We start from the raw sequence: 22,701 nt of genomic DNA, 5'->3' as shown, positions 1-22,701 counted from the left end.
CAAACAAATGACGTGTCTTAAGCCTTTATGCCTTGCACGCACGCATTCACACACAAAACACACACACGAATAAACCCTGAATTAAACTGGAGTAAGAAAGGAGTAAAATAAATTGCCAATCTGCGCATAAGTAGCATGAATGCTATCCTTTGTTCATGTTGACTGTAGGTCAGTTGTCAGGTTATTTTACTGTAAGAAAATAGAAAAATAAACACGCTTAGCAACCGATTAAGAGCATGGAATCTACCGACAGTGAAACTTGTAGTGGGAATGCTGGAGTAACATTATATTACACATTATATTTGCAAATTGTTTCTCTACATACCATCTCCCATCCACCGCCCTCCAAACCTTCTTCACACTAACTTACATAAAGTATTGACGCATGCGCATAAGCCCCTGTAGAACGTGTATGCACGACTTCTTTTAGACGCTAGATGGTAGCAACTCCCCATGCATTATCTCAACCCTGGGCGAAAGTTCCACACCTCCCACTTGGGCTGTGTAATAAACAAACAGGCCACACATACTGTAGCAAATATGAATAATATGAGAATATGAGAAAGTAACAAAAGTAACTAGTTAGCTGTAACTTCAATAAGTCCTAACTATGAAAATATACAGAAAAATACGAACAAATTTGTCCACGCAGGCACTTGAAATGGTTTGCACACAAAAGATTAAGGTGGTTAATTATAGCTGAAATGAAGTAACCTTAACCCTACTTAAGGAGGTCGGCACCACCGCCTAGCTCCTAACTGAGTGTTGGATTTGCCCTCTAACCACTCAGCGCCCTCAGGGATACCCACTAACTACAAAGTCAAATTACACAAAAAGTCCTTTTTTTCTGGGCACCCTTCATGAGGACTTATCAACCTAAGGTTGATCTTCCACCGAAATGAGGACCACCAGCCTCCGAATGTCGCGATGAAGGATGATCGATTCCCACATCACCTCGTCCTTCTTCTCCCCTCCCACTTTGGCCCCTCCCACTGTGGCCAGACCACACCCAGGGCCTCAAACAAGATCTTCCAGTTGCCGGAATGGTTGTGACTGTAGTATGTTCTCCTCCCACTGTTCCAGGCCCCGGGCTCTCCTCTCCAGTGTCATCGGATGTCAGCGCTCCTTGCTTGCCGCCAGGGAGTTCTGCTGCCTGATGGGTTTCTCCTTTCTTTTCTGCATCCCTTTTTCTTCTGTCATCATCGTCATCCCTGTTCTCCTTTCCTCCCTGTGTCCATCTCGGCATGTCCGAGAACTCCAGTGTCTCCTGGCAGTCATAGAAGTCTTCCTCAGCCAGCTCCTCCGGATCCAGGAGGTCGGAGACATGCCCTACTCCTCCCTGGATACCTGAACCCATGCTGCCACCTCCAGGACCAACATGGCACTGTCTGCCAGGGGACTGCTCGGCCTCTCTCAGGGCCTTCTGTTCCACCTTTAATTCCAAGTCACTCACCTTGGCTTTTTCCTTCACCAGGGCAAGCTTCAGAGACTGAACCACCTGTTCCATCTGGTTAGCCTCTTCCTCTTTGCGTTTCAGCACAGCCTGAATCTGCAAATTGAGCTGGACAAGATCTGCTTCTCGCTTAGCTTCGGCTGCCTCCAGAATATTTGTGTGCTCGCGCAATTTATCGTGGGATTGCCCCAACCCAGCCAGTTTACCCTTTTCATGCTCCAGCTGTAAGGCAAGCTTCTCGTTGGCTTCCTCTAGCTTCCGAATCCTCCCCTCGAAGCACCGGGATTCCTGAAGTTTGTCCTCCAGCACAGCCTTTACACTCACGGCCCAGGAGCAAAGGGTTTGGGTTATGGTTGATCGCTCGACCTCCTCAGACAGTTCAGGATGTACTCCGCTAACAGTTTTGCCGAGGGGCCCGCCCCACAAAACCAAATCACCGTGCCTCCTTATCTGCCGAGGAGCGAGACGACCCTCCCTTGCACAGATCAGAATTTCCACCTTGTCAGGACGCTGCAGGTCGCCTGGCTTGACATCACCCGGAAAGAATGACTCTAGACGCCCTGAGTCCACAGTGAAGCCTACCCTGGCAATCTCGTCCAGACCATAACAAACCATGTCATAGTTGCTCCACGTTCCTCTCTCTGTCCCCACCTTCAGGCCCAAAGAGTACTTTTTTGTTTCAATCTTAGTCGCCATCCTACCCACCCCATGCACCATCAGTGTGACGGGCACTCCATCAAGACCCAATCTCTCAGCTGCCTGGTGGGTGACATAGTTGGTATCAGATGCGAAATCGATTAACGCCCCTACCCTGTCCCCTCGCTTTGTTGCTACATTGAGTAGCATGAAGAGAACTGGGCTGTCGCTCGACTTCTCCCCGTCCGTGCACACAGTTGTTGTTGTCTTGTTTGTAAAGGCTTTACGTATGATGCTTAACTGCTCCTGTGACAGCTTTGCAGTAGCCAAGGCAGCCTCCTGTTGCTCTGTAGGCCCCCCGGTAACTCCCCCCATCACGCTGCTCCTGGGAATAGCGTCATCTGGCGGCGGCGATTGGTTGAGGCAGAGCATGTAGTGGTGATCGGATGGTGCCTCACCTCTTTTGCATTCCTCCTTGCTGCATAGAAAATCCCTTTTGCAGACTCCGTTATGCATAGGGTCCAGGCACCTGAAACACGCCCTTGTCTTTTTGGCATGCTCCCATTTTACAGCTGCGCTGGCCTTACGGAAAGATTTGCACCGATATAGTAGCCCAGGGTGCCCTCCATCCCCGCAGACCACACAGGAACCTTGCGATGAGTAGCTCTCCTCCTCCCCGCTCGAGGCCCTGCTCTCCTCCCCGCTCACCGAGGCTCTGGTGTATGCGCGCCGTTCCTGTGGTTTGTCTCCAGTCGACCTGCTGGGAGGAGGTGGACGCTTGGCCTCTAATTGTTCATGCCGCTCCAGGATGGTTTTCTGGCTGGTCAGGAACCTTAAAAACAGGTCAAACTGGGTCAATGCTGTGACTCCATTCCCCAGGTCACAACTATAAACAAGCCACCGGTCCAGCAGGTAGTGTGGTAACTTTCTTTCAAGTGTACGAACCACCAAAGGATTGTTAATAGCGCCCGCGCACCTCAAAGCAGTTAAGTCCAGTACAGCTCGCTCTACTTCTTGAATCAAGTGTAACGTTTCCCTTGGTTGATTTGCGCGGGCTGCTGGTAGCTCTTGCAACTCCATGACAATGTCTTCTGCGATACGCGACACATCCCCATATCGGTCGTCTAACATGCGGAAAACATCCTGCGCGGTGTAACAATAATCCAGTCTGAGCTCATTGGTCACCGTGTCAGTTAAACTGTCCCGCAGGTAATACAGCAGCAGATCTGGGGACCCTGTTGGGTCAGCCATTTGTTGTAGCCTGAGCCATTCCTCTCTCCAACGGAAATAGCTCCTTCTGTCGCCGCTGAACTTGGGAAGAGCCATCGGTGCTATGGCGAACCTAGGCATTGCAGTGGCTACCGCAGCAGCGGCCTGTTGTGCAGCCCCACCATCACCCTGCTGGGGCTGCGCCTGTACCTGCGCGCTGCCCGGTGAACCCCCGTTGCCTGATGGAGCCGCCACACTGCCTCCTCCTGGAGCTGGAACGCTGATGTTGACCGGTGCAGTGAGCAACGGAGCGAGGTTGAACGCGGGTGCAGGTGGACCAAGGTGTCTATGGCGCCCAGCCAAGGGCGTTCCCCTCATGAGTCCTCTTTCGTGAACTTGGCCCTTCAATGTCCGCAAAACCTTTTTCGCTGCACGGTCAACGTCTTCAAGGGTCTCCCGCATCTCAGCACCATTCTCTTTAGGGACATAGTTGGCCCACCTGTCTACCATCCCCCCGAGTTCAGCAATACTAGCATTCACATCATCCCGCACTGTATCGTACTGTGTCTGGGTAACATCCGCTTGCTCAAAGCTCTGAGCGTCCCCAACCTCAGCATCTAATCTGAGTTTCACCTTAGTGTATCTGGCCAATACTGTACCAGTCCATAATGTGTCTTTGAGCCTCTGCATTACCTCATCATACTTCGTCTTGCTGCCTGCCGCTGCCACATTTACACGATCCACCTCTGCACCATGGTCAGTGTTCTTGTCTTTATCAGGGATGTCTTCCAAGACGGCCAGATAATCCTCAGTGGCACTCCATAATGCCTCATGATATGATGTAAGCTTTGTTTGTTCATCTGCTAGCGCGTCCACACTGAGCGCATCAAACCCTCTCAGAATCCTGCTTGCACACTTGGTGTATTCCCTCTGAATGTTAGTGCGCTTCAACCTTAAGTCATCTGTAGTTGCCATAGTGTCACTTTGTTCCTTAAGTCTAGGACACTTATAAATAGGCAAGAGTAGTTCAAAAGTCAATAAAAGTCAATGCGCACCAAACTTGATTACTCCACTTGAAGCCTTTGCTACAATGTACAACCGTGGAGCTTTCTCTCCACTTTATGATTGAAGTCTTTGCTACATTTACAACCGTAGGGCTTCTCTCCACTTTATGATTGAAGTCTTTGCTACATTTACAACCGTAGGGCTTTCTCTCCACTTTATGACTCCTGAAGCTTTACCACAAATAGTATGAACAATTATAGGGTTTCCACTTGAGCCTTTACCACAAACAAAATGGCGACGACGACGTCACTCTTCAGCTCACCACGCCTTCCTCCTGGTCTCGAAATGGCCGCGATGACGTCACTTAGGGCCCGCCCATTAGCACAACAAGTTTTAGCCTTTAGCAAGTGAGCATAGCAACTTTAGCACAATGACGTCTTCTGCTTGCGTTAGCACAACAAGTCTTAGCTTTAGCAAGTGAGCATAGCATGTAGCAACTTTAGCATTGCCCACATAAGTACCGTCAAAAGCATCCCAGTTTGTCATGCACAGTTGCACTTTTCCACACTTTCAGCATCAGTATAGGCAAGACAGACTCAGTCGGTGGGTTTTATCAGCATTTCAGCTGCCACTACACGTGGATAATGACGTCCACGAGCTCCTCACGAGCGTCCTCGTGGTTATCTCTAATGGCGTCCAGCGCCGTTCACGAGGTCCCTCCTCTTGGGTGTCCCCGTGGTTATCTCCGCTCTTGCGCTGAGTAGACGTATCTCGCCGTTTTTGCTGAGCAGGCTTCTTTTCCACCGATCGTCCGCCCGGTCCACCCCCACACGGCGAGGTTGGCACCAGCTCCCGTCCGACCCGTCGTGGTTATAAAACACCCCCTAACAAAAGGCGAGGCTAGCATAGCTCTATCGCCGCGCAGACTGGCCTGTTTCACCGCACGTCTTTGTGTCTCACTCCCCACGGGACACAAGACTCACATAACCGCTGGTTATGCCAGGTCATGTAAAATAACTGTACGGAATTTTACCGAAATAGGGCTATTTCTTCCTATCTTGGGAGTGTGAGTATCCCTCCGTAAGGGAGGCTTGGTGGTCAGTGGTTTAGGCATGAAACCACTCGACGATTAAGTCCTACAATAAAAGATTCACAAACAAATGACGTGTCTTAAGCCTTTATGCCTTGCACGCACGCATTCACACACAAAACACACACACGAATAAACCCTGAATTAAACTGGAGTAAGAAAGGAGTAAAATAAATTGCCAATCTGCGCATAAGTAGCATGAATGCTATCCTTTGTTCATGTTGACTGTAGGTCAGTTGTCAGGTTATTTTACTGTAAGAAAATAGAAAAATAAACACACTTAGCAACCGATTAAGAGCATGGAATCTACCGACAGTGAAACTTGTAGTGGGAATGCTGGAGTAACATTATATTACACATTATATTTGCAAATTGTTTCTCTACATACCATCTCCCATCCACCGCCCTCCAAACCTTCTTCACACTAACTTACATAAAGTATTGACGCATGCGCATAAGCCCCTGTAGAACGTGTATGCACGACTTCTTTTAGACGCTAGATGGTAGCAACTCCCCATGCATTATCTCAACCCTGGGCGAAAGTTCCACAATGTTAATACTGGAAATGGCTATTAAGCATTAGCCAACATGGGCCATTATTGAAAACAAAAAGGCATTCCCACAGTTCAGTAAGGCGGTCCTTTGAACTCATTTACTGCCACGACCCGAGTTTCACGAGATATTCCCATTGGTTCTGGCCGCCGCGCTCGAGTTTCCTGAGCTTAGATTAATTAGATTTAATTTAAAACAATCCAAAAAAGGTTTCTAAGTGCCTGAGAAATAGTGCTGTCTTTTGTGATTGCGAACGGACCACTGCATGCACGATGGACACGCACATGCCCACGGTAAAAGGTAAGAAAATCGTCGCAGGCAAACCAGAAAGACAATTTTTTTAATGAAAGCAGTCAATGAGTTAACCAGACCAACACCTCTGTTCATTCTACATGCTCAGCATTGTCACAGTACATTGTGCAGCCTGTCAGTGTTCAAAGTCCCTCCGCCTCCCCGGCCTCCTCCCTGTGACATTTACTTTTCATAAGTTATTGGCTAATGTTAACCTGACTATCGTCAGATGGTGGCAGTAGTGCGTAGGCTACCGCTCTACTTTACCATCTGAGTTCTCTCGGTGAGAGTTGATAACACTCGTAAAGCCCCGGGCCGGACCAATCAGCGGCAGCTACGGGCGGGCTCTGAGAGGCTCTGAGCCAATAGTCTGATTGCAGACCACGTGGAAACCCAGGAGGCGGATTCTGGGTGGAACGTCACGCAGACAGGCCAATATGAGTGGTTGGAGTTGGCACTCCCAGACTGTGATAGACAGACGGCCCCATCCAATCACCTGCTAAATAATTTCAAAAAATGGCCCGCCCCTTACATCGAGTCTGCCGGAGCAATCCCAGATGGATAGTAAGCAGAGCAATACGCACTGCTGCTATCATCTGGCGCAAGTCAGGTTAGGTTAGGCTAATGTAGTATCTTAACAATGCAAATAAAAGGTTCAATGTTATGCTCATGTAATAACGCTCTACCGTTCAGTGATCTCAGATTCTGTCATGCGTGTGCAGGATAATCTGTGGTATTACAGATGCAGTCACACCGCCAAACTGAATGCAATAGCATTACAACAAACGGTAAATGATTAATGTCTAACTGGACAATTGAAATAGTAGGCAGACTAGGCACTCCAAAAACGTTCTCTGCGTTACGGATTGTCATTGTGTTATCATTAGGTGTTTGCTGTTAAAGTAATAAGCCACAAGAGGCGAGTGGTTACCGGCGTAGTATACACCGGCTGAGAGGCGTTGGGAAACACGAGGCGATAGCCGAGTGTTTCCGACCCTCTCCAGGAACGGAACTTACGGAAGCCAGTGTGTGTTTATAAAGTCACGTCATTCTTTTTGCCAAAAAATAGGGAAACAACACTTATGTGTTAGATCAGTTTCAAGTTAAGAACCATATTCGATCCATACACATGTTTATTTTCATACAGATTTAGCTGCTTTGTGGGTGAACATCAAATCAAAAACGCTAGCATAGCAGGCCTAAACTAACAGCCGAGTATGTGCCTGGAGAATAGAGGTGCTTTTCGCCTTTACAAGCCCCGCCCGGAGTCATTCAGTCACTGTCCTATGCATGCGGGCGGTGCTTATAAACACCCGCACGGCAGGATTTGAGGGAAAATCAAGCGCTCGCTTCTCTAGTACAGCCTCACGGCACAGTGGAAAGAAATAACACACCTGGCTTTGATATTTAACTGATTAAAGGTGTGGGTTATAGTCTCATATACCACGGCAACCAGCCAATCAGAATCAAGGAATGGAACTAGCCGTTTTAGAATGAACAGTGTACAATATACAGTGCAGTACATGACATGTGTTTTGGACAGTGCGTGTGTGCGTGCGTGCAACCTACTGGAGCGCAAGGCGGACGGGGTGACCTCGATCTCGCTGCTGGGCTGGTAGGGCTGGAAGGCGGAGGAGGAGGTGAGGACCGTGACAGAGGGGCCCATGTCGCCGGGGAAGGGGGGCTCGGGGCTCTGTGTCCCCGTGGAGCTGGCACTGGTGCCGTCTCCTCCGTTGTGGGGGTCCTGCTCCTCGTACACGGCTACCAGCTGGGCATGGAGAGACGGGCAAAGGATTAGAGAGGGAGGGTGAGACGGAGACAGAGAGAGAGAGATAGAGGGGGAGAGGACAACTTATAAGGTTACTTAAGGATCTACTCCAGCATGAGCTAGTGTGTGTGTGTGTGTGTGTGTGTGTGTGTGTGTGTGTGTGTGTGTGTGTGTGTGTGTGTGTGTGTGTGTGTGTGTGTGTGTGTGTGCGTGCGTGCGTGCGTGCGTGCGTGCGTGCGTGCACGTGTGTCTGTGCACGTGTGTCTGTGCGCGCGTGTGTGAAACAGGACAGACTTTCACAACACATAATATGCACTGTGAGATGTTCTGGGTTGCCAGGTTTGGACTCCCCACTTCCGTGACAGCCTCACAATAGCATGGCTTACGGCAAGACAGAATGCATCCTCTTCTGTCTATCTCACTCTGTGACACACACACAAAATAACACAATACACACTCACGTAAGCAAATGTGTTTGTCTTTAATTTGCATAAGATGTTACAAGCCGACACACACACACACACACACACACACACACACACACACACACACACACACACACACTTGCATAAACGATTTGATCCTCTTTCACTCGGATGAGAAACAAAGGTGGCAAAACCGAAGCTGGCAGACGGCGCTCCAGTCAGGGCCCCCCTCGCTCTCCTGGAGCGGGTGGCAACCGACACGCGCAAGAGATAATGTGAGGGGATAAAGACAGAGAGAGAGTGTGTGTGTGGGGGTGGCGGGGGGTGACAGGGTTGGGTTAGGGTTGGCGGTGCCAAGCGGCATTTCTACAGCAGCCGCGGCTTCCTAACAGAATCCCTGCTAATAAACCCTACTTGTACAAGGGGATTAGCCCAGTGTTCCAGCCTTCGCTAGAGTGGCCTGAACATCGGAGTGGCAGCCCCCCCCTCCACCCCCCAAGTGTTGTCTTGTCACACTTGACAGCGACAATAGCATGTTACTGTACGCACGGCGTGCGGAAGATGCGAGAGTGAAACATGTGTTGGATCTTGCATGGCTGTGTATAGACCGACACCCTGCAGAGGGCGCCGCCGCCACTGCCGCGGTGTAAACAGTTGTGTTAAGTAACTTGAGTATCTTCCATTTCCAATTATTTTACTTCTACTTCACCACTGGCTGCTGTTTACACTGCGGCAATGGCGGCGGCGCTCTCTACAGGGGAGTGCTCAGGAAAACGGTCTATGCAAAAAAAAAAAAAAATATATATATATATATATATATATATATTTTTTTTTTTTTCCTTTTTTTTTAATATATGTTTATTAGTTTTTCTTTTCCACAAATAACATTTTTACTTAAAGTTATACCATGTAACTTTTTTTATAAAACAAATCTTAAAATTGTCCTAACTGTTAAATCGCTAAAGTTTTAGAACACCCACTCTGTTATTTTCAGCTTCTGAAGCCTTCTCTTTATATGTTTTCTTCTTAGCAGTGACAGGGGCGGGATTTCCCGGCAAAATGACGTAATCTGCATCATCTGTATAGTTGTGTATACATTGGCCAATCACATCGCAGATCATACAAACATGATACACTACCGGCCAATAACCGACTCTTCAGGAAGTAGCTTCCCTCAGCAACCAGTGTTTATGATGGTGAAGGATTCTTAACCTCTTATTCCCCAAATCCTGCTCAGAAAATTACGTTCTACCACTCCATGGATTCGTATCAATCCGGTGGTCCGCGCCGGTGGTCCGCGGTGACTCCGGGCGAAAAACGGGCAAAAAAAGCAATACCGCAACTGACCACTAGTTTAGCAACTTACACAGTATAGCTTTAAGTAAAAGTATCAATGCTGCAACGTAGGAAGTAAAAGTCTGGAATTAAACATTTTATTGACTAAAAGTACAAAGGTATTGGTATCAAAAACGACTTAAAGCACCAAAAGTAGAGAGTACTCATTAGGCAGGATGTCCCATTTCATGTTTTCAAATGTATATAACTAGAGGTTCGCGGCGCTATGCGCCGCTCACATCTACGCCCCCTCGCCTCGTTGTTAACGTGATTTTGAAAAAAAAAAAAATGAAAAAAAAAAAATGAAAAAAAAAATTTTTTTTGGGGGGGGGAACTATTGTGGCGGAACTATTGTGCCGCAGCACACGTTTCTGGTCGGACATATTTGACGGCCGGACGCACTTCCGGTGAAGAACTCCGCGAATTAAAAAGAGTAACGTTACGTTGCTGTAATGGGATGTACATACATGAAGATTATGTTAATGTGATCGGGACTCGTGCATAAGTGATGGAATGTACTGGAATGTGGACAGTAGTGCTATTGACTATGCAAACGTGAGTATATCATTTGTTTAGCTAACTGTTAGCCTGGTGTTGACTCTACGTCAGCACGTATGGCGCTGGTGTGACGTGAGGACGTCGGCACGTGTGCCACGTGATCAGTCCTAGCCAATTGGAGTGCTGCATTTGGTCGTGTGGTGACAAATAAAAACCGCTGGCTGCAGTTTACAAATGTAATATAAGATGTACGTATTAATGTAAGAATATCTTTTGAAAATAGCAGATCTACATGCATTGTGAGCTTGTAGATCGGCTATTTTCAAGTGGCCATAATGTATATAGAGCTGAAGTGGTTAAAGTATGTTTTGCAATAATAATCAAAATGTACAAAGTAACTAGTATCTAAAGTATACCATTTGCCTCTGATATGTAGTGGAGTAAGAAATTTGGAAATACTCCAGTAAAGTAAAAGGACCTCAACATTGTGGTCAAGTACCGTACTTGAGTAAATGTACGTAGTTACTTTACACCACTGGGAGTAAAAGAGCGATCAAAGGCGACGTTCGAAGAGGCGGGGCTTTGGTTGTAGACTACGCAGTTTTTGGTCCGCCTGTAAAAATAGCTTTCATTTTGCATGTGTTTGCCGTTTTTTTGTTTTTGTGTCAGTCAGCCCCTTAGCCTACGTGGGCCAATCTGCATATAAACCACTTCAGAAACCCCCACTCTCCTTTTTTTTGTAACCTTAATTCAAGGATGTGTGCGTGTGTGTGTGTGTGTGTGTGCGTGCGTGCGTGCGTGCGTGTGTGTGTATGTGTATACACATTTTAATTCATGCCTTTGTGTTTGCCCACGTATGGCTTTTTATCCATCTTTCTGGTTATGGCTTTGTGCACAATTAAAGCAGATTGTGTTAATTCCCTAAGACGTCTCCTAGCATGCTGTCTGTAAAACTGACAAATGCTGCCGTTATTGTCTCAAATCACACTCCCCCTCCATGTCAATGTTGACACAACATTTCCTTTTCGCACTGCAGCTGGTAGAAAGCCAATCATGGTGGCACATGGGCACACAGCGCTACAAAGAGAGAAAAGGTTTGTTTTACGTAAGTAAAATAAACAATACACTATTGTAGACATAGTCTGTTACAAGCAAGTTCGGTTAGATATTTTTTTAGGGCTTTTATGCCAGTGGTGGAAGTACAAATTTGAGGATTTATTTAATTTTTTACTTTACTGAATTATTTTTCCATTTTCTGTACTATTACTTTATCACTACTCCACTACATCTCAGAGGTAAACATTTACTCCAGTACAAGTATTTTGAAAACTTATACTAGTTACTTTGGCTATTTGAAAATAGCCGCTCTACAAGCTCACAACGCGTCATTAGACATTCTGCATAATGAGTACTTTTACTTTTGGTACTTTAAGTATATTTTGATGCCAATACTTTTGTACTTTTACTCAAGTAAATGTTGATGAATATCGGACTCTCTGAGTATTTCTGCATTGCAGTATTGATACTTTTACTTAAAGGGATATAACACTTTCAAACAAGTTTGCAGATATAGTCCTTCTAATGCGTGAGCAGGCCGTCATTTTTCGATAACTTGTTTTATATGTTCAAGTTCTGACGTTTTAATCAAGGGACTATTTTTCTGTAGCGCAACAGTACGTAGTAGTGTGGTTTCCGGTTTCCGGAATTAGTTCCAGCCGCTCGGCGCTCCGAGTTGAATTCAAGTCCGCCGCCCGCGAAGAAGAAACAACGACAACACAACAAGAAGACAATATGCGTTGCCTTGTGCCTACTTGCACTAACGTCGAGTGTAAACTTGCTGTCAAATCACATTTCCACAACTTCCCACGCAATGCAGCGTTGTGCCAGATATGGCTAGATGCTCTTGGACTCGCAGACACCATAACATACACAAACATTTCCAAGAGAAGACAAAAGATATGCAGCGACCACTTCCAGGCCACGGACTACACCGCTGGTCCGCCTGGTCGTCTCAAACCTGGAGCTGTGCCCAGCTTGTTGCCGTCGGTGGTACCACTCGAGGTAGGATATCTGTTTTGTGATAATGGCAACAGACAGCGTTGCAGGCTGTTGTATTTGTATGCCACCACCATCCATCAGTTTGACCCACTATCACTAGCTTGTTGATTCATTGTTATCCACGCTACACTGTATAGTGACGTTCTATTATGGAGTCGAAATAAGGCATAACTTTATTACCAATGATGACTGACTTTTAGCCTATACCTCCCTTTCCAGCCAAGTCTGTAACGTTGTCTGCCTTGTAAGTGCTGTGTTGCCTAAATATCAGTGATGGAAAAAGTACTCACAAACGTTACTTGAGTAAGAGTATTGAATACTTTCTGTAATAAAGAAATACTCTGTTACAAGTTAGTCTGGGAGTACTCACAAACGTTACTTGAGTAAGAGTATTGAATACTGTTATATAGAAATACTGTTACAAGTTAGTCTGGGATTCAAAATGTACTTGAGTAAAAGTATGAAAGTATTAGAATCAAAAGGTAGGCTACTTGAATTAACAAATGTAAAAGTTCAAAATGTTTGAAAATAGCAGATCTACAAGCTCACAACGTGTAGAGATGAGACATGGTGTGAGCTTGTAGATCGGCTGTTTTCAAATAGCCATATAAAATAAGGGATAAAATGTATGTTTTTTTTATATATATTCTGATTATATCTTCAAAGTCAAATAATAGGGAATTGGAAATACTCAAGTATAATTTTGAGTTACTTTACACCACTGCTAAATATTGAAATGCAGTTGATATCAAGTCCTGAATATGTATGTATGTTCTACTTTTTACAGACACTGGCTCGATCACATATGTCAACACTGCGTGTCAAACTGAGCAGTCCACCAAAACACCATGACTCAGTTATGACCAGTCAAGGAGCTGTCTCAACTTCAGGGTTTTACATTGCCACAAACCCAGCTGTAGACCGACAGTCATATCAAAAGGTAAGATTGCCAAAAGATATTCACTACTTGGTTATTGTCAGATCAACATACTGTTAGTCATTTTCTGTAGTGCTGTGCTCTTGTTGCCTGGCTCCAGCCAATAGACCCGCCCACTCTCTGAGTGGACAAGCTCCAGCGTAGAGTCTGAAATCAGGCTAGTGCTCTTGGTTTGCTACCAACATTCAGAGCACAAATTAGTCTGTGCACAAGAAGAAATAAATACAAAATAACAATAGGAATGATGGATAACTAACAAGGTAACTCTGCGTGTGTGTGTGTGTGTGTGTGTGTGTGTGTGTGTGTGTGTGTGTGTGTGTGTGTGTGTGTGTGTGTGTGTGTGTGTGTGTGTGTGTGTGTGTGTGTGTGTGTGTGTGTGATCTTACACTTTCTGCATTCAGAGTTGAGTTGATTCAATCAGAGTATTAAAAAAATCACATGATTTTCTAAAATAGCTATAGACCAGGGGTCTTCAACAGGGGGTCCGGGACCCCTAGGGGGTCCTCAGAGTCACTACAGGGGGTCCTTCAAATCTTTGTGTGATAGAAACCTTTTTTTCTCCTTTTTATATGAACCACTTACTTGAACCCTAGCGTCCATATTTCGGAGAATTTCCAAAAATAGCAGATCTACAAGCTCACAACGCCTTGCAGTGCGAGGCGTTGTGAGCTTGTTGATCGTCTATTTTCGGCAAAGAGCTTTGGTGTAGAGGGAGAAAAGAGCAGACTAAGTACAGAGGGAAAAGTCAAGTTTTTTAAGTATTGACGGTTCAAGTGGTTAAATATCTGAAAACACAAATTGACATGAATCCAAAATACACTGACGATTGTGCTGTCAAACAATGAAACTATATGGAATCTATTAAAAGGTTGTGGGGGTCCCTGCTTCATCTCTCTCTCTCAACTAAGGCGTCCTTGGCCTGAAAACGTTGAAGACCCCTGCTATAGACATTTAGATATATGCAGATTGGCAAATATTTGAAATGATGTACTTTATATTACCCTATAATTGAAATTATGTACTTTATATTACCCTATAAATTGCAAAGAAAATGCAAATATCCCAAAGGGTTACATCTGTGACGGTTATTGTGCATTCATAAGGGTGGTGTCATGTTTATAGTTTGACATTGAAGGCTCAGAAAAGGATGTTTTGAGTCTGGAGCAGAAACTTTGCCCTATGCTTGACTAAAACCCAACATTTATGTTGTGTAGGAAAGCCTGGAAGAATCCATTACAGAGATGGTTGTAGGACCTTCAAGTCCACCTATGTGTGCCTCTTCACCACAGCCCAAGTGCCTTGGGTTGTTGGCTGCATCTTCTCCAGATGTGTCAATGCAAGCGTCACCAGAAAAGATAGACGTTGGACTGTCTGTGTCACCTGAAGCTGGGTCAACCCCAAAGACCAAGCATAGGAAATTGGCAGCCTCGTTTCTGGACACAAGTGTCAACTCCGAAGAAGCACCTATAGACAAATTAGACATCAGTTTCCATGCACTCAGTCAAGAGTCAAGTTCAACCGATGACTTGAGCTCTGACTCTGATTCCAAAAGTTCAATTTCTACATGTGCTTCATGGCAGGAGGAGAAGTGGATTGTGAATGAGTCCAACTTGATGGCATTGTTCCATAGCTGTCCACAGTGTGGGAAAAAAATTGTTGAAAAGGTTAAAACAACAACAGGAAGCATGATCAAGATATCTTGGCAGTGTGTCCAGCAGCACATGGGAGAGTGGAGTTCTTGTCAATCCCTGGGTGGCATGCCGGAAAACAACTTGTTGGTAGCTTCAGCAATTCTCTTCACAGGCGCAACATACACGGACATTTCTGATTGGTCAAAATTGATGAACATTCAAATTCCTAAGTCAACCACTTTCTATAAATTGCAGTCATCCTATTTGCTCCCTGTAATAGACAGTGAATATGAGAAAAGGAAAAATGCCATCATTGCAAAGATTCTCCTAGATGCAGAAGTGGGGCAAGGAATCGAAATATGTGGAGATGGGAGGTCTGATTCACCTGGATACAATGCAAAGTACACCAGTTACTCTTTCATGGAAGACAAGACAAAGCTCATAATCCACTTTGAACTGCTACAGGTATGCCTGCAAGTACACTTATTTACCATGTACACTGTTTTGCATTGTCAGGACCTTTTTGTATATAATAATATAATATCTAAAGTAACACATGATATAAGGTCCAAAGGACAAATACACACATTTATTTATTTGGCCCACTGACATCCCACAAATGTATTTCTTTCCGGGTTTCAGCCTTGTCTTCCACAGAGAAAGACAATTATGTGGAAATGAATTTTGCTGGATTTTATTTATTTATTTTTTAAATTAAGGCCAGGAACACATTTTGCTGTTTGGGAGGGGCTTACAATTACAGTACATGTACAGTATAGCAACATATTTGTTTTTGTAGGCTAATATCTGATTTAGCCCTAACTATAGGTTAATGTTTACTGGAGTTTGGGTTTAGCACTCTATTTCTATGAATTTCTAACTTCATTATAATGTATTCATTTATTTTACCCAAGGTGACTCAAGCGTCAAGTTCCGTTGCTATGGAAGTGGAGGGGTTCAAAACAGGGCTACGGACGTTGTTGGAGCAGGGTGTTCAAGTTGACTGTGTTGTCACAGACCGATCAGTGTCTGTGAGGAAGACCATGGCGGACGATTTCCCTGATATTCCACACGAGTTTGACACATGGCACACATCAAAGGGTATGTTTTAGAATTTGTTACGATAATGATTCATTACTGTTAGTAAGGTACTAGTATGGACTAGTACTAAAGCCCAGTCAACACCTACGCAACTAGTTGAAACTTGCAAAAAAATTGCAGCGGTGTGGAGTGGACTGACCATCTGCAGTGCAAATTTGGGATATTATGTGCAAGAAGTTTCAAGGGGTTGCAGTTTCAAACCAGCTGCGCAGGTGACATGTACTGGGCTTAATGCTTATCGGATGTTTATTATTTTCACAGGACTAAAGAAGAAATTGGTGGCTCAGGGTAACAAGAAGGCCAACAGAGCACTGCTGCCTTGGATCAAGTCCATTACTAACCACTTGTGGTTTTCTTGTGCGTCTTGTGGGGGAGATGCCGAGGTGTGTGTGTGTGTGTGTGTGTGTATATATATATATATATATATATGTATGTATTATGTATATATGTATATGTGTGTACTGTATAACAATATATTTTGTGGATTTGGCATTGTTTCCTTTTTTAGGAGCTGAAAAGGAGATGGAAGTCCATACTGTACCACATCCGTGGAGTCCACACATGGAAAGAAAGGCGGGTGAATAGAGGGTGCTATCATGGACCGCTAACTGATGAGGAAGACAGGAAGAAAAAGTGGCTCTCCAAAGACGCTGAAGTCTACAAAGTCTTGTGTAATATTGTACTTGACAAGAACCTGGCGAAGGACCTGACTCAAATGGCAAAGTTCAAACACACAGGTATTTTTATTTTATTGTATTAAAAAAAAAAAAAAAAAAAAAAAAAAAAATCCCAAAAAAAAAAAAATTTAAAAAATCAACAATAATTGATTGTACATTTGTGACCTTCAAAGGAGAGCTAGAGAACTTTCATTCGGCGATGCTCAAGTATGTACCAAAAAGATTGCATTTTTGCAATGTGGTACAGAAGGCAAGAACCCAGCTAGCAGTGTTGGAACACAACGAAAATGTGGGACGTGCACAAGCCACAACAGCTGCAGGTATAGAACAAATATTCCTTCTCATATCTAAATTACTGGCTACTACATTGACTAGGTTTATATTGTGGTACATAGTCAGTGCTTCAGAGAAGCATCATGCAGCATCTCGATGTGCTCTCATCCCAAACAGCAAACATCACATTCTGTATATTGTACCTGTAATTGCAGCTACTGATGTGACCTACCTTTTAAAGTAGTCAACACATATAGACTGAATGTAGTACAAGACCATGTTTTCTATATGTATGCCATGGTTCTATTTACTGGAATTACAGGCTGCACTTTAATCTAGACTGTAGGAAGTAATCTGTTATGTCATGTTTGTTATAATTTCAGGAGCACCAAGAACCAACACCGTGTACTCGAAACATGCAAAGGACTGGGTTGTGAAGAAGATCTCGGTGGAGAAGACCTACAAGTTCAGGGAAGAACTTGTCCGGCAAGCCATCAATCGGCGCGTAGAACACACTACATATAAAAATGCTGCAGCCTCAAAAGTCCAAACCCCGGGCCTGCCTTGCAATATCGCTCCAATTGAAAAACCAGACAAGGACCTTCTCATTGAAAGGCATGCTCCCCGCTATGCACACAGGGAGGTGTAACCACTAGTATCCATATTATGGGGGAAACACAATGCGTCATAGCACGCTGTGACCTTGTAGATTGGCTAGTTTTGGTGTAGATTTGGGATGTTAGGCAGGGATACCCAGCACTACAAGACTATACAACTGTGTTGCACATGCAACTTTTTGGTTATATATTTCATAGCTTGATACTGACATGATGATACTGTCCATTATAATCTTTTGCCTCTGACCATTTGTTTTGCTTCCAGTCATACAACATTGTGGAATAGTTTTCTGCGAGACAACTGACATGATACTGACCTTGATATTATTGACACGAATTTGAATTTGACTGATGCTGACATGATACAACTGACATGAATTCGACTATGATACTGACCTTGATATTGACATGAATTTGACTGATACTGACCTTGATATTGACATGAATTTGACTGATACTGACATGATACAACTGACAAGAATTAGACTATGATACTGACCTTGATATTGACATGAATTTGACTATGATACTGACATGATACCAACTATAATAGATGCATGATACTGACCATGGCACTATCATCATTGTTTTGATGTTTTGTTTTTCCTTTTCTTTTTTGTTATCACATAAAATGTTCCATTAATGTTGGCCAAACGTGACCTTTAGCTTTGTGCTTGGCTCTTTTGTGTGAGCATACTGTTCCCCCTGGAATAAATATGTATGGCTTCAAGTGTTTGAAAAAAGTTCCTATTACAGAAATATTGTATGCTCCCCCACTGTTGTAACTCTGAGGACTCCTTAGGGCAGGGGTTCCCAAACTTTTCTCAGTGCACCCCATCAATATTTTTTTAATCTGAGGCACCCCTACATTATACTTTTCACTCCAAGCACCTTATATTTATAGTATATCGTCGTTGTCGGGTGGACACCTTGTATGTTCAAAACCGTTCGTTTTGTATTTATCTATAAAATGTACTAAACTAGTGAAACAGCAGATCTACAAGCACACAACGCCTCTGTCTGCTTGTAGATCGGCTGTTTTCACTAGTTTTGTGCGACGGTCTTGTGTGATGAAGCCTGGCTTTGCTTTACCAAAAGAGGTACACATTTGAAACATGGAGATACAAGGTTTCTGCCTGACAGTGAAGATATTTTAGTGATTATGTTGCGGAAAACATTGAGATAATAGCCATTTTGGTAGAACTGACTAAAAATAACTTTGTACTTCAAGTTTAAAATGATACTAAATATTTTTTCAAGTGTCCAGAGAAATTCCAAATATTATCAAATGATCTCGCGGCACCCCTGGACTGCCGTCACAGCACCCTAGGGTGCCTCGTCACCCACCTTGAAAACCCCTGCCTTAGGGGCCCTGGACCCCCTGTCTAAGACCCATGTTTAGATGGAGGAGAAAAGGCATAATACGTTTCAAGTATTGCATTTATTAATAAAAGAAATACACAATGTTCTCTTATGATTTATTCCACTGATAACTCATCATCGTCCTCCTCATCATCGTCCTCCAATAAGTCCATAGCTTCTTCAACTTCCTTGTATCCAGCATAGGTACCATCAGCCGATGGGAATTTGGAATGTACCGCTGCTACAAGACACGCCGGAAGAACTCTGCGATTTCTACGCCCCAGACGTTCACCCTTCAGGATCCACTCCAGAGTCAACCTGTAGGCCACCAGCCTGTACTGACTAAAAAGAGAGAGAAAATGCAAGGTCAATATACAATATAAAAGGGGTGATTTTACAACACTTTTTAGACATTTCACAAATAGCTTCGATATTGTTTCCTGGAGATTTGGTAAATAGTACGACTATGGGTAAAAAGATTAATTTCACATTCATTTGATACCTTGAAGTTGGTAGCTCTTGAAATTACGAACTGAAATGAACAAGTTCATAGGCTTTATGTAGTAGGCCTTCATCTTATTCAGCATTGTGAAATAATCCATATTTGCTTATAGATGCTGTTCATAATATAATAATATAGAGACATTGATTGCAACATGTAACCTAAGCCTTAGGCTACATGTTGCAATACACCCCCCCCCCCCCCCCCCCCCTATTTAATGGCATTTCTATCTATTACCCCAATTCATATTGTAAAATCAAAGTAGGCCTATACTTTCAGTGTAAAAATGGACCCGGCCTAGTCCATTAGGTTCCATTTGTACTATCTCTGCGTTACAGACCCATAAGGGTCCATTTGGTTCTTGACTATCATTTAGCTATAGGGACCCCCTGGAACTCGCTCCATCAAGGACCCCTGGGGGTCCCCGGACCCCACTTTGAGAACCAATGGCCTAAGGGACAGACTGACATCCTTTCAACTGTATTTTATATGTACTGCCATTACAACAACATGCATTTGTGACTGTCACTCAACACTGCAATGTGTGTGTGTGTGTGTGTGTGTGTGTGTGTGTGTGTGTGTGTGTGTGTGTGTGTGTGTGTGTGTGTGTGTGTGTGTGTGTGCGCGCGCGTTTTATAACCAATATGAATGACGCCAACACTTACACTTGTGAGAGCGTCCCGTTTGGACCATCTGGTCTGGAATGACGTTTCCAGTTGATCCGTTTCATTCGGAAGAACGTGTCCAAGACTCCGGGGACTGTGTGAGCCGAGAAGTCCTGGTGGTCTGTCACACATGATATTCGTAGATCATCTTCATCTTCGTCTGTCTGTGCTAGCTCAACTTCTTCCAAAATGGGACTCAGCATGTCCCATTCTTGACAGCAGAGGGACTCTTTCTCAGTTGGCATAGGGATGCATTTTCCACATCCACACCACCAGTCTTGTCCAGTCCTCGGAGCAGGCTGTGGTTCTTCGACCTCGTCGTCCCGAACCTGACTTGCTCTAGAACGGTTAGCCAGCTCTTGCTGTGAATATTCCGGCTCAAAACGATACGGAACAACACCAAAATCAAAGACTTCTTCGTCATCCGACATGTTTTGACAACAAAGGGACCCAAAACAAAGGGACCCAATCCAAACAAGCCCAAAAGCTTTCTTGATGCGTTTATCCTTTTAGTCGACCTCGTATCCGTGTACTGTCCTGTTCTATTTCCTATGTTTACAACCTCTCTTCAGGAACGCCCACGCAGAACAGTAGGCTACGCTCAGAAGGCGCAATGATATGAGCACACGTAAACTGGCCGGGTCTACTTTCTAGAAAGCAACCAAACATTGTTAAATATTAAGATAATAAAACAAGTTATCGAAAAATGACGGCCTGCTCACGCATTAGAAGGACTATATCTGTCAAGAGTTTCATGGACGTGTTTTAAAAGTAAGTTTAACGTTGAGTTTGAAGTTGAATGGGTGTCAATGGGGGAGGGGGCGGGGCCGTGGGTACTTAATCAACAAATCTAAAATAACTAAATACTGAACGTAGCAACTTAAAAACTGTCTGGGGGGTTCACTAAAGCCTGAAGACACATGAAAATGAGCCAAACTTGTTTGAAAGTGTTATATCCCTTTAAGTAAAACATTTGATTACTTTTTCCGCCACTGCTTATATGTATGTATATGTTACAGTCATTTTGGGTAACTCAGTGAGACTGTGGTAAGAGCGCTCGTTTTGTAGTTCACCACACACCAATCACCACCAGATGGCGACAACAGCCAGTCAGCCATTCACTAGTGCAGGCGCTGACGTCACTCGTTTGCGACTCTCTTTTGTTTATTTACTAGCCCAGCTCGGCTGTGTTTAGCCATTAGCTTACTATGCCTTACTCTAACCCTAACCCTAACCCTAACCTCAGTAAAACTATGCCTAACCCTAACCCTAACCCTAACCCTAACCTCCGTGGGGTGCGCGCTATCATTCCTGCCGACGCGACGTTGTTGTGGGTCAAAGCGACCGCTTGTTCCGCCCCGCGACGCACGACAAGCGCTCCGTTTCTCTATCTAACCGTTTCTCTATCTAACCGTGACATATATACTGTATGTACTGTATAGTGGAGTGGAGATGGACAGGACACAGGGAGGGGGAGACATGCAGTAAGATCGTCTGGAACAGGACTCGAACCCGCATCGGAAAATGACGAGGTGTGAGCTTGTAGATCAGCTATTTTTAAATATCCAAAGTATATACGTAGAGGCCTATAGGTCTGAAGTGGTTTCATGATAATAATCAAAATCTACAAAGTAAATAGTAACAAAAGTATTCAAATAGGCCTAATTGTAGTGGAGTAAAAGTGCAATGTTTGCCTCTTTGTATATGTAAAATTATTGAAAAATGGAAATACTAAAGTTAAAAAAGCAACACAAATCTGGTACAAAATGTTTTCAGATGGGGTTAGGGAGAAGTACATAATTAGTCCTCGATTTCGAAAATGTTGGAGAATCACTGGTTTAAACGACATTTAGGAAGCAATTAACAAGCAACTTTAGAGAAAAAAAAACAAGTAAGTCACTTATAATAATCAAACATGGCAACACTGGTCACGTCAGCTTCAGTAAGATTGCTTTTCAACCATCACTCCAAAACCTTAATTATGTCCATTTTGCTACGCTCCTCTCAACAGTCGCTCTGCAGCACTCCGCAAAGCACTAACATGGCCCCCTAAAAACCACCAGCCCCCTCCTCATAATCAAATTGGGGCCAGCGTTTATCCCACATGCAATATTTATGGACACTTGAAAGCTCCCATTTTTGCACCGAATCAACAGGAAACATGAAATGCTAGACATCCGACAGCCTTTTTTTAGGGCCTCGAAGTCCCTCAACACATGAGCAACAATAATTCCTCCTCAAGCGCTTTCACATCACAAGGGAGCAGTCAGTGGAAAAATTATTCAAATGTGACCGTCCGAGTCTGGTGATTTGTGCCATAAGTCTGCATTGGTCATTTTTCATTTTTGTACAATAAGCTTTCATATGATGTATCATTTGTTGAAATTGGCGTTATGGACATTTGAAACTTGTTGGACCATAAAACACAAAGCTGAGAAAAGGCTCTGTGAATACTCTAAACATTTTAACACCTCAGCTGGCCAGACATTTTTAGTAAAAGTATCAATACTGCAATGCAGTAATACTGTGTTCCGGATTCTCTGGAATTCAAAATGTACTTGAGTAAATGTATAAAATTGTTGGCATCAACATGTACTTAAAAGTAATAAAATGTTT

The 22,701-nt window shown here is 44.1% G+C and overlaps 1 protein-coding gene across 1 annotated transcript in view; it reads right to left on the bottom strand.

Moving 5' to 3' along the window:
• LOC308306798 (partitioning defective 3 homolog) overlaps nt 1–22,701 on the bottom strand; it is an 806,734-nt gene that overhangs the window by 530,000 nt on the left and 254,033 nt on the right. Inside the window, exon 3 of the mRNA XM_080751840.1 lies at nt 7,806–8,004. Coding sequence (XP_080607966.1) covers nt 7,806–8,004 — 199 coding nt within the window. The remainder of the gene's footprint in view (nt 1–7,805; nt 8,005–22,701) is intronic.

Source organism: Nannobrachium achirus (assembly GCF_963921795.1).
Source record: "Nannobrachium achirus genome assembly, chromosome: 21".
NCBI classification, from domain to species: Eukaryota; Metazoa; Chordata; class Actinopteri; order Myctophiformes; family Myctophidae; genus Nannobrachium; species Nannobrachium achirus.
The sequence above is the reverse complement of the archived record's forward strand: the minus strand, read 5'-3'. Positions and strand labels throughout refer to the sequence as shown.